A 12,705-nucleotide genomic window follows, 5' to 3' on the forward strand; every position below is an offset into this window, starting at 1 on the left:
GGCCCAAAGTGTCAAAGGTGTTAACATGACCCTGAAACTGTTCAACATTAAACCGTGTTCAACAAGGTCCAGGGTTGGGTACACAGCAGCTCAGCCTGCTCAGTGCCAGGGCAAACACCCCACTACAAATCTTTTTAATCTACCAATGAGACAGAAAAGAAGGAAAAGCAGCTAATGTGTTAGAAATCTCGATACAAAGTGAGGCTTTTATTTCAACAACAGTCTTTGTTCCTTTAGCTGGAGCAAGTTTTTAGAAGGAAAAGCCCCTGGTCTGACAGTCTCTTAGATGCTAACTGTCCTTGTAGGGAAAGGAGAAAATGGACTCTTGTTAAAGGCAGATCCCACTGCCTAAGAAGACACACACAAGGGGAGGGAAACAAACAGCAAAGCAGGAAAATGCAGCTTCTGTCTCGGGTGCCGACTCGCGCTTGGAACCTCATGGCAGGAGAAACACAGGACCAGCACAGGGTGTGATCAGCCACTCTGAGACTTAGCAACTGCGTACCAGCATCAGGCTGCCTTGCTTTTAGCTGTCTCTGGTCACGGCTCACGGTGCTCTTACAAAGCACGCAGTCTTGGGCAGCTAAGCCTGATGGTCATTAAACAGAAGGCAAGAAGAGAGTACTAGGAAAGAAAGGTGGGTAAGGAAACAGACAGAATGGGGTGGGGTCGACAAAGTCTCCAGCTGTGTCTACACTTAGAAGGCTACAGTGGCATAGCTACAGCTGCGCATGCTGTTGTGCTTCGGTGTAGACACTCGCTCTAGCGACAGGAGGGGCTCTCCAGTCAGCACAAGTAATCCATCTCCCAAAGGCAGTAGCTACATCAATGGAAAAATCCGTCCATCCCCCAAACCGCGCCTGTGCCGGGGCTAGGGCGGCAGAGCTACAGCTCTTGGAGTGGGGTTTTCAGACCCTGGAGAGACACAGCTATGCCGATGTGAGCTTTTGGTGCAGGCCAGACCAGGTGGTGTCTGGGACTTAGCCAGAGGTGGTGTCCCTGGGTCCCTCTCTCCGGCTTGTCTGGTCAGGACAGGATGGTGAAGGCCCAGGGTCCCAGGGGAGGGTGGCACCAGGATGGTGACACTTGTTCCTTCCCTTTCCCCAGCCAGCATTTTGGATCCATCCATGCCCATTTTCCCCCTAGTCTCTTTCTGAGGCTCCCCAAAGGCGAGTGACAGGCCAAATAGCCCAGCCCCTCATTAGTTTGTCTACCAATAGGCCTAATTTCTGACACACCAATTTTGGATCGTGGATTTTCGGTCCCACACGTCTCTTGTTTACACAGTGTGACCTGAACACAGTCCCTGAGTTACACCACAAGGCCTTTTTATTTGGCTGATTCACTCTATCTCCTCCTTGCACCTTTTCCCAGCAACGTTCATTGGGCTCCGATAGTGCGACGTGCTAGGAACTTATATGCATGTTTTACAGTTGCACTCACAATTCCATCAAACAGAGGCCCGGTCCTAGGTGCCAGGGTAATATTGACAGTGCATCACACGACCAGCCCATCACGGGGCATCCTGGATGTGCAGCCGGTGGTGTCGGATGCGGGAGGAGCTGTCGCTGAAGCCCTTCCCGCAGTCAGGGCAGGTGTAGGGGCGCTCACCCGTGTGGGACCGCTGGTGGGTGGCCAGGTCTGTGCCCTGGCTGAAACTTTTCCCGCAGTCCCAGCAGGCGTAGGGCCGCTCCCCAGTGTGGACGCGCCGGTGCCGAACCAGCTGGGAGCTGACGCTGAAACCCTTGCCGCAGTCAGAGCAGGTGTAGGGCTTCTCGCCAGTGTGGGTGCGCTGGTGCTTGATGAGGTAGGAGCCATCGCTGAAGCAGCGCCCACAATCCTGGCAGGCGTAGGGGCGCTCCCCAGTATGTGTGCGCCGGTGCTGCTGCAGGTGTGAGCTGCGGCCAAAGATCTTCCCACAGTCGGTGCAGGCATAGGGGCGCTCGCCCGTGTGCACCCGCTGGTGCTGCACCAGGTCCGAGCTCTGGCTGAATGTCCGCCAGCAGTCCAGGCAGGCGAAGGGGCGCTCACCCGGCAAGCCAACCCCATGGCAGGGCCCCTCCTGTGTGTGGCAGCGCTGGTGCCGCGTCAAGTGGGAGCTGCGGCTGAAGCTGCACTGGCAGTCGGGGCACTGGTAGGGCCGCTCACCTGTGTGAGTGCGCTGGTGCCGGAGCAGGGCAGAGCTGACAGCAAAGCTCTTCCCGCAGGTGGCGCAGGCATAGGGACGCTCCCCCGTGTGCACCCGTTGGTGCTGCACCAGATACGAGCTCCGGCTGAACTGCTTCCCACATTCAGTGCAGGTGCTCTGGTTCTCGCCTACGGGCAGCGTCCTACCACCCATGCTGTGCTTGAGAGCTCCCACATGGTGTGCGGATTCACCCCGTCTCTCCTCCAGCTGGTTTCCCTGCTGACTCTCATGGGCTTCTCCCTGCCCAGGATTCTGGGGAATGTTCCTTTCAGCATATCCCGACAGCGCCCCCTGCGGTTCCACTTGCTCCGGACCTTCCTGCTGAGGGTTCTCCTCCTTGGTCTCACTCACCGTCCTATCACCTGCTGGGCCAGAGAGAGAATCCAGACAGGAGTCAGGCCCTGTGCCAGGGAGGAGGGAACCTCAGATGGGGAATGGGAAAGGGCTGAACAAAACCAAATAACTGGGGAGAGACCAAACCATCAGGAGCTGAATACCGCAATCCCCTCCCCAGAGCAGAGACAGGAGGGGAACAATTCTTCCTCCACATTCCACCCAAGCAATCAGAGGAAGGAGGCTGGTGGGAAGCGAGCTACTGCCAAGCGTCAGGGTGGGTGGGAAGCTGTTAGTGACATCTGCCATGAGGATAGGGCACCTGGTGGGAACCCCAGATGTTTTCCTTCACTTGCTGACAGTTTCTGAACCAGCTTAGCCGATTCCTCACCTGTGCGGGTGCTCCTTGGGATCTCCTGTTCCTCAGAGCCCTGGAGACTGGGGACCTGGGGATCCTCCCCTCCATCCATCAGTGAGATCACTTTGCATTGGGGAACCAGAAATCCTGCTCCGGGGAAGAAAACAAATGAGACCATAATTGACTAAATATTTCTCTAATAATTATTAGACAAAATAAACTCCTGAATTTAAACCCAGCCCTTTCTGTGCTGGCGGCAGGTGTCACCCTAGCAGAGATAGTAAAGACCAGATAGTTCCTTCACCCCACCCCTGTAAGTGCAGGGAACAGAAGACACAGTGTTACAGAAAACTGGACCCTGAAGGCAGTCGCTACTGGGAGAGATTGAGACAGGAGCTCGATGTTCAGAAAGGGAGGGAAATAACTATGTTTCTGTCATCTAATGATTATTCACCCCTATAGCAGCTTGAGCCAAAGATCTGAAAGCACTTTCAAAACATCCTTGGAAGTGTGACGTGATATAAACACGGTAGATCAGGGGCTGCTGTTCACGCTGTCTGACAACACCAGAGCAAGGGGATGGTAAATGCAATGGAAAGGTGGTAAATTCAGAACGAATCAAAGGAAACCCGGTCTCCACACAGGGCAGGTTTAGCTTGGGGGTGTTGCTGGGTGTGCCTGCACTGAATAAAATCCCTGTGGCTGGCCCATGTCAGCTGACTGGGGCTCACGCAGCTCAGGCTGCAGGGCTGTAGAACTGTGCAGTGTATATGTTCAGGTTGGGGCTGGAGCCTGGGCTGTAAGACCCTGTGAGGTGGGAGGGTCCCAGAGCCTGGGGCTCCAGCCCGAGCATTAATGTCTACACTGCATTTTGAGAGACCCACAGCCCATGAGTCCAAACCAGCTGAGCCGGGCCAGCCACGGGTGTTTTACCACAGTGTGGACATAGTCACTGAGGCCGGGATTCCAAAGCGCAGGCTCCTGAGAGGAGCTCCAAGCTGCTGGGCTGCAGGAGGCAGGCACAGGGATAGGGTCAGCACATGCATGTGCCCACTCCCACTGGGGGGGGAAGTAGTGCTGGACCATTGACAGCCATGCCCAGCAGGTGTGGAAAGCTACCATGCCCAGTGGCGAGTGATTTACACCCACTCACTCTGAGCACAAATGAGTGCCCAAGGGAACAGGGAACTGGGACAAAGAAGGATGAAGGAGAATAAACAGGAGGAAGGACAATGGTAGATTTGGGGGAGTTTACCCTCACAATGCAGAATCATCCATCCCTATGCCTCACTGTTCTAGCTCTCATTCTCTTGCCCCTTCAGACCCACACCCCTGCCCTGGGGTTTGTCCCCAGCACTCAGGCACCTTGTCCTTGGGGCAAAGGCACTGCCTTTTATTTGCCTATTTATCTCGCCATGAGCAGCAATATCGCAAAATAATGAGGATCTTCCTTTTGCAGAGGGCAGAAGTGACTCCTCCCCCCCCCCCCCCGCAAGTAAAGTGACGTCCCCCAGGCTGCACAACCAGTTAGTGACAGAACCGGAGATAGAAGCTGGGTGAGAGTCTCTGGCCTGTGTTAGACAAGAGCTCAGAGCAGATGATCTAATGGCCCCATCTGCCTTTAAACTCTATGACACACAGGAGTCCTGACTCCCAACCCCTCTGCTCTGACCTCTAGACCTCATTCTTCCCCCAGAAACAGAATCATACTCCCCCATCAGATAGGGTGACCAGATGTCCCGATTTGGCGGATGTGATTGCAGAGCCATTGGCCATTGTCTTTGAAAACTCATGGCGATCGGGGGAGGTCCCTGATGACTGGAAAAAGGCTAATGTAGTGCCCATCTTTAAAAAAGGGAAGAAGGAGGATCCAGGGAACTACAGGCCAGTCAGCCTCACCTCAGTCCCTGGAAAAATCATGGAGTAGGTCCTCAAGGAATCAATTCTGAAGCACTTAGAGGAGAGGAAAGTGATCAGGAACAGTCAGCATGGATTCACCAAGGGCAAGTCATGCCTGACTAACCTAATTGCCTTCTATGAGGAGATAACTGACTCTGTGGATGAGGAGAAAGCAGTGGATGTGTTATTCCTTGACTTTAGCAAAGCTTTTGATACCGTCTCCCACAGTACTCTTACCCCAAGTTAAAGAAGTATGGGATGGATGAATAGACTATAAGGTGGATAGAAAGCTGGCTAGATCGTCGGGCTCAACGGGTAGTGATCAACGGCTCCATGTCTAGCTGGCAGCCGGTTTCAAGTGGAGTGCCCCAGGGGTCGGTCCTGGGGCCGCTTTTGTTCAATATCTTCATTAATGACCTGGAGGATGGCGTGGACTGACTCTCAGCAAGTTTGCAGATGACACTAAACTGGGAGGAGTGGTAGATACGCTGGAGGGTAGGGATAGGATACAGAGGGACCTAGACAAATTAGAGGATTGGGCCAAAAGAAACCTGATGAGGTTCAACAAGGACAAGTGCAGAGTCCTGCACTTAGGACGGAAGAATCCCATGCACTGTTACAGACTAGGGACCGAATGGCTAGGCAGCAGTTCTGCAGAAAAGGACCTAGGGGTTACAGTGGATTAGAAGCTAGATATGAGTCAACAGTGTGCCCTTGTTGCCAAGAAGGCTAACGGCATTTTGGGCTGTATAAGTAGGGGCATTGCCAGCAGATCGAGGGACGTGATCATTCCCCTCTATTCGACATTGGTGAGGCCTCATCTGGAGTACTATGTCCAGTTTTGGGCCCCACACTACAAGAAGGATGTGGAAAAATTGGAAAGAGTCCAGCGGAGGGCAACAAAAATGATTAGGGGGCTGGAGCACGTGACTTATGAGGAGAGGCTGAGGGAACTGGGATTGTTTAGTCTGCAGAAGAGAAGAATGAGGGGGGATTTGATAGCTGCTTTCAACTACCTGAAAGGGGGTTCCCAAAGAGGATGGATCTAGACTAAAGATCCTCAGTGATGACAGAACAAGGAGTAATGGTCTCAAGTTGCAGTGCGGGAGGTTTAGGTTGGATATTAGGAAAAACTTTTTCACTAGGAGGGTGGTGAAGCACTGGAATGGGTTACCTAGGGAGGTGGTGGAATCTCCTTCCTTAGACGTTTTTAAGGTCAGGCTTGACAAAGCCCTGGCTGTGATGATTTAGTTGGGAATTGGTCCTGCTTTGAGCAGGGGGTTGGACTAGATGACTTCCTGAGGGCCCTTCCAACCCTGATATTCTATGATTCTATGATTTTATAGGGACAGTCCCGATTTTTGGGTCTTTTTCTTATATAGGCTCTTATTACTCCCCTCCCCCGTCCTGATTTTTCATATTTGCTGTCTGGTCACCCTACTACCAGAACCAGCAACAGAAACCAGGAGTCCTCTCTCCCACTCCTGCTCTGACCATGGCATCACTCCTCTCTCATGCCTCAGAACAGAACCCCAGAGGCTTGTACCTAGGTGGGTGGTTTGGGTTTTTTGACACAAGTTCACCATTTTAGCATGGGTGCACAAATGCCATCTGCCCATGCAAAATAACTGTGTGCAAAATGGGGGGGGCACACACTAAAAGGGCACAGTTTGCACCGTTAATGGCTGCTCAGACATTTGCAGGGCCTGCGCAGGATTAAAGCCATCACATATCAAAACTACCAAGAAGCAGTGACTTCATGTTCAACAAACAACACAAGCTCCCTCATCCCCAAACGAACCTCACCCCCTTTCCAAAACCTCTCTTCTCAGACAAAGGCCTGTGCTGCTGGATAGGCCCTGGCTACCCTACCCAGCACAAACTGCCCTTCTGCAATTCTGACTTCTGTGTCTGACTCTTCTGTCTTCATTACATAAAATTAACAGGAAAACAAACAAGCAGATTGTCCAATAAAACTGCAGGCACTGAAATTAGCTCCAGTTTGTTAATTAAATAACATGTTGCATTTCTTTGGTGCCTTCCAAGCAAGGACCTTAATGCATTGAGTAATGTGAACAATTAGTAATTATTATTAACTGACAGACTGAGCTTTGCTGTACACATATTAAAGAGCTAATGTATGGCTCATTAATAAACTCCCCAGTCATGCATCTGAATAGCAGAGCTCGTTTTAAACAACAATCGGATTATTCCCCAAACCCACCTTATTTTAGATTAACTAGAGCCCAAGGGGCTGCTTCCAGGCAGTCGAATGACAAAGAGAAACACACACACAAATGGACACACACATACAGAGGCGTTGGTGTTATAAACTTCCGGAGCTAGCTCGGCTCCTGCAGGCGCTCAGGGGGGCAGAGCCTGGGGGGGTCAGGGAGGGCAGCAGCTCTGGGACTCGCAGACCCCCGCCCCCCCCGGGAGCAGAGCTGGGGCGAGGAGGCGCCGACGGTGCAGAGTCACGTTCCTGCCCGGCCCCAGCCCTTTCCCCCGGGTCTCGCCCCTCACCTGCAGACTCCGGCTCAGGGGCTGGTGTCGGCAGAGCCCGGGGCTGCCCCAGGGGCTGATTCCGGTCCCCGGAGAAAGTTCCCCCGGCTGGGCACAGAGGGGCGCTAGGGAAGGGCTCTCCCCGCACACACACCCTGCTGGGGAGCAGCAGCGGCTCGGCTCGGCTCGGCTCGGCCCGGGCTCCCGGCGCACAATGGAGGCGGTGCAGCAACAGGCTCTGAGCCGGGAAGCTAAGCAGGGAACAAGAAAGAGACAAAGGATCACCTGGAGCCCTCTAGCGCTCAGCACATGGCAGGGCCAGGCCAGCACGGCGTAGAGCAGCGTGAGCCCCCACTGAGGGACGCTGCATATGCGGAGGCATCAACAGGGAGCAAGACTGGGACACTACATTGCTTGGGACCGGGAGCCTTTCCCCTCTAGGGGACACCAGCTCCGATCCAGCCCCAGGGTGGGGGGGCTGGCTGGCTCAGGGGATGGGGTTCCAGTTTAGTAATAACAATGGTAGGGTGACCAGACAGCAAGTGTGAAAAATTGGCACAGGGTGTGGGCGAGGGGTAATAGGCACCTATATAAGACAAAGCCCCAAATATCAGGACTGTCCCCTATAAAATAGGGACATCTGGTCACCCTAAACCAGCGGACCTAGTTTCCCATGATAAAAAACAACAACAAAATGATCGGATTTAAAAATCCGTTTTTCTGCTAATAAAATGAAACACTGAACTTCAGTTTCCCTAGCCACAATATATATAGGTATCGGTTGAGCACAATGTTTTATTGATATATTTACAGTTTTTAAGCAAGGTTCGAAGCCTACCAGTGCCATCAATCATTATAATAAAATACAATTAATAGCATTGTGATTTGTAATCTGCAGCCTTGCTGCATCCTGTACAGAACAGCACATTGTCCCTAAATATGTATCAGAGTTAGAAGGGACCTCAGGAGGTCATCTAGTCCAACCCCCTGCTCAAAGCAGGACCAAGCCCCAGACAGATTTTTGGCCCAGATCCTATATGGCCCCCTCAAGGATTGAACTCACAACCCTGGGTTTAACAGGCCAGTACTCAAACCACTGAGCTAACATGAAATTTGCCCTTGCTAAATTCAGTGACACAGGCTTTAGGGGGGATTGTTAAAGTTTTCGGCATCTTTTCACAACTGTAATTGCTCAGATCTGGAGGCTGAAGTGAAATTTGAGATGCATTAAACACAAACCCCCATACGCCACTGAGTAACCTCTATATGCCAGAAGCAGTTTATTGGATATGATATGTACACCCTGCAGCTAGGCGTGAGTCTTCCAGCCCACGTGGACGCAGTTGTACTAGCTGGGATTGAGCTAAAAATCACAGTGTGGCCATGACGGCTCTGGTGCAGGTTTCGGCCTTAGCTATCCGAGCTCAGACTGACGGGGCCAGGTGGGCTTGAGAGGCCAGGCTGCCACATTGTCCACACTGTTATTTTTAGTGCGCTAGCTCCAGGCCTGCTGGCCTGCGTTGTTCTAGCCGGGCTGAGATGCTCACTCTCAACCGCAGTGTAGATATAATCCAAGGCACCTATCTCTCCCCACTCAGTGCACAGGCGCTGAGGAACTTATCGTAGGCTTTGTGTATCACAGTGATTTTTCCCCACTCAGGCACCTGTAATTCACAACACCGACTTCTTTTGTGCATTCATGCCAAAGAGATGTACTGTGTCTGCTGGGAGGATTTCAAAGATCTGGTGGTTATGGACTGTGGACACATCAGCCAGTGCTGGGGGGAGTCAGAGCCAAACTGCTCCTGCCCCCAGTGCAGAGAGACCACCCAGCAGAGAGACCTGCAGCCCAACAGGGAGCTGGGGAACACAGTCAAGTTAGTGAAAGGACTGGGGCTGCAGGCAGTGAATGAGGCTGATGGGGAGAGAATGTGTGAGACACCAGGAGGCTCTGAAACTGTTCTGCAAGGAGTATCAGCCCCCCACCTACCTGGCGTGCAGGGAGTCCATGCTCACCACACACACTGTGCTCCCCATGGAGGAGGCCGCCCAGAATTACCAGGTAAGGAATCGCTATCAGCGTGTGGGACTACACTGTCAGGGGTGCACTGCACTCACACTCCTGGGTGCGTCCGACACCGCCTGGAGCAGAATCACACCTTGCCTGAGTGTGGGGCTCAGCTGCAGCTCAGGGGGATGGTTCTGGGGCAGACTTTGCTCAGATTCACAGTTCTGGCCCAGGTGATCCCCACATGCAGGGCACTGTGCCTCTCACTGTGCAAAGGGCTCAGACAGGGTCTGCCTCTAGCCAGGCTGGATTTTGGTGTCTGCTAAAAACGCTCAGCCCAGCTCAGCCCCAACATCCCTTACCTTCCCCAGGAGAAAACCCATCAGAGTCTGCAGCACCTGTGGGAGGAGAGGGGGGCTCCTGCAGGAGAGCTCCCCACAGTCTGAGTGTTGGGACAGAAGCTGTTAGCTGTTCCCTTATCAATGGCTGCTGTTAAACACCCCAAGCTCCATGGTGAATCCTCTTGTGTTTTCCTTTCTTCCCCAGCAGGGATGATTGTGGAGAAAGATGAGTATTTGGAGCCAGGAATTGTACGGAGGAGAAGGTTGGGGGGAGTCTTTGACATGAGGTGAAATAGTGCCCCCAATGGGTATAAAGTGACCCTAGGGGAAGGATACGCAGGGGAGTTATTACAGCCAACCATGAGACTGGCAGGGTTGGTTCTCTGTCCCCACTGTTTTTGTCAGGAGTGTTTGCAAACAGCTCCGCCAGATGCTCTTAGCAGCCTGAGGGAATGCCTATACTATAAATTGGCTAGAGATTGGCTTGAATCCTAGGAAGCCTCATCTCCTCCTAGGTTTCACGAACATAGACTGTAACCCCACGCAGTCACCTTTAATGGCAGTTCACCGCGCCTCTGACAAGCTCACGGTCTTGTCGTCATTACACTTTTGTACCTGATAGTACCTGTCCTGATTTGTAAGTGACCTGATTTACAAAAGCTGGTGTTGACACTGGGTCCCCCAAGCACTTGATACGAGCTACAGACGTGTATTTTACCCTGCACTAATCCCCCAGGGGCACTATTCCAAAACAGAGTACCGGTAACTCTTCTGGAATGAAATAATCACACCCACATCGAAAGCTACTGCAGAATAGCTATGCCAATGATGCTTGCTCCACACAGACAACCATAAGAACTCCAACAGGAACCTCTCCCTTCATTGCCCTTGGGCCATGCTGCCCAGACTGGCAGTACCAGGTTTACAATGGCACCAGTGGTTCCATGGAGCCGGGCCCATGCTCAGAAGGGGCCCCTGCCTGCTCTACTTGCACTGCTCCCTGAGATCCTGCCAGCTCGCTGGCTCCCCCCACCTCGCCTACCACTTGCTCCTCTCGGTCTGCCTGTCTGCCAGCCAGCCAGCCAGCCAGCCAAGAGCTCCTCTCTGCCCCTTGCCTCACCCGCTGGCTTCTCTTTGCCTCCTGGCCAGACCCCAGTGCACCTCTGACTCCAGGCAGTCTCTGCTTCTCACCACCCATGGGGCCCCACCTGTCTCCCCAGAGCTGACCTGCCTGGGACTGGTGCATAAGCCTGGCCAGTCTCAGCCAGTTGCAGTGGGGACAGTGTGAGGAGCTTGGCTGGTTGATTGTGTCACTCCTGAGGGGCCAGAGCAATTCCCCAAGCCGGGACCAGCCCTGGCTGCACTGCCAGCTCTGCTCAGCAGATACAGTTGCCTTTCAGCAGGGCCAGTGAGTGTGGCCGGGAGGCAGGGCATGGGGGAGTGGGTCTCTTGCGAGGGTGCTGGGCTGTGAAGGGGCAGGGAGGATCTGTGTGTGTTGGGGTACTAGGGAGTGGGGGTTCTGTGGGGGGTGCTGTGCATTTGTGTCAGGGTCTGGGGAGGGTTGCTGGGCATAGCAGGTCCAGGCGGGCTCTGGCCATAGGGAATTGAAGGGGTGTTCCAGTGTTGTGTGTGTGTGTGTCGTTGCCGTAACAAGGGCAAGGCAAGTGAGGCACTTGTCTCGGGCACGCAAAGTGGAGGGGTGCAGCTCTACTGCCCAAGCGGGGCAGAGGAAAAAAAAAAAAGCCGCTCTTCGGCGGCAATTTGGCGGCGGGTCCCTCAGTCACTCTCAGAGGGAAGGACCTCCCGCCGAATTGCCACCGCCGCTTCATTCATTCTTCGGCAGCAATTCGGCGGCGGGCCCTTCCCTCCAAGAGGGACTGCAGGACTCGCCGCCGAATTGCCACCGAAGAGCCTGGAGCCGGCCCTTGCCTTGGGCGCAAAAATTCCTTGTTACGGCTCTGGGGTGTGTGTGTGTGTGTGTGTGGGCTGTGTGGTGCAGCATGGGCCCACCCCCTAGGGGAAGGGGCACGCTGGCAGCACAGGGCCAGGCAGGCCATTGTGCGTCTGGCAACTGCTGTTTTGTAAATAGTGCCCTCACACTGGGCTGGGCAGAGCATGGCCGCCCCTGCCATGCCATGCCCCTGGATGGCCCCTCGCTCCAGGGACCGACCCCCACCCCACCCGCACCATGCTCCATTGCCCCCCATGGGGGCCAACAAATATGTTTGGCACCAGTCCCACAAAAGGTTAATACAGTCCTGGGGACTGGGCCCATTGCCTTCCAGAGCAGGGTGGTCTATTTCCCCCCACTGGAAACCCCCTTATGTTCTCACACTAACACCCACCCACGCTTCAAGCGGTGGCACTCACACTGCAAATGTACCACAGTTCATGAATGTGGCACCCAGGGCAGCTGTAGATGGTGGCACAGGGATACTTGGGAGTTAATGGTTAAATGGATGTAGCAACCCATTGCATACCGCTGGCATTTCCCTGCACAGCCTCTGACCTGGCCTGCAGCAAGGCCCATGGCACTGGGGCAGGGTCAGCACTGCTCAGGGCCCCTTGCTCAGGAACAGCCTGAATCAGGGATCAATCTCCTTCTTCGTGCTGCAGTGACATGGGCTGGTCCCTCACTCACCCCAAGTGCTTCCCATGCCAAGATGCAGGGCAGGGCCCATGGCTCCCAGTGCTGGCGCTTGCTGCATGGGGATTTTCAGCAGGAATCTCACTTGCTCTCACTCTGGTTTGGTTTCTGGACTCAGAAGAGCCCAAGAACATGCAGATAATGGGGGCAAGCCCACTATCACTGATGCCTGTTGGCAATGGATTGGGCCCTTGGTGACTCCACACCCTAGAGGGAGAGTCAATCCCTGGAAATTTCCCATCCTGGTAGAGATAAAACATGACCAGGGGGTGAGAGCCAGTAGCGTAGCTAGTGGAGTGCAGGGGAAGCAGCCGCTTCCCCTCAGCAAATTTGCCCAAAGTGGCGCCTTTCCAACTGTGGCCGGAGGAGCGAGGAGGGGCGCAGGCTGGCCGCCCGCAACGCGGCCGGCAGCCATGCGGGAGCGGCAGG

General features: G+C 54.0%; 1 protein-coding gene across 5 annotated transcripts; it reads right to left on the reverse strand.

Annotated features, from left to right (window-relative positions):
• Nucleotides 1-1,455: 1,455 nt before the first annotated feature.
• Nucleotides 1,456-7,483, reverse strand: LOC112119796 (zinc finger protein 436-like). 5 transcript variants are annotated; one of them, XM_026658450.2, is made up of 3 exons: nt 7,003-7,483; nt 2,913-3,026; nt 1,456-2,553 (listed from the first exon to the last, which is right to left on the reverse strand). In XM_026658450.2, the coding sequence occupies exons 2-3, from the start codon at nt 2,989-2,991 to the stop codon at nt 1,514-1,516; spliced, it is 1,119 nt and encodes a 372-aa protein (XP_026514235.1). In that variant the 5' UTR covers nt 2,992-3,026; nt 7,003-7,483; the 3' UTR covers nt 1,456-1,513. The 5 variants fall into 5 exon arrangements, with proteins under 5 accessions (XP_026514235.1, XP_026514239.1, XP_026514238.1 ...); XM_026658454.2 differs by lacking the exon at nt 2,913-3,026 and having other exon boundaries at nt 1,456-2,550; nt 7,302-7,483; XM_026658453.2 differs by lacking the exon at nt 2,913-3,026 and having other exon boundaries at nt 7,302-7,483.
• Nucleotides 7,484-12,705: the final 5,222 nt, after the last annotated feature.

This window comes from Terrapene carolina, unplaced genomic scaffold (assembly GCF_002925995.2).
Source record: "Terrapene carolina triunguis isolate 2854851 unplaced genomic scaffold, T_m_triunguis-2.0 Scaffold448, whole genome shotgun sequence".
NCBI classification, from domain to species: domain Eukaryota; kingdom Metazoa; phylum Chordata; order Testudines; family Emydidae; genus Terrapene; species Terrapene triunguis.

Excerpts from the sequence above, each read along its gene's own strand:
- LOC112119796 (XM_029913085.1), bottom strand. The coding sequence starts at position 3,057 with ATGGTCTCATTTGTTTTCTTCCCCGGAGCAGGATTTCTGGTTCCCCAA. Across the intron at positions 2,554-2,912 it reads CCCAAGGAGCACCCGCACAG|CAGGTGATAGGACGGTGAGT; the intron begins GTGAGGAATCGG and ends TCTCTGGCCCAG.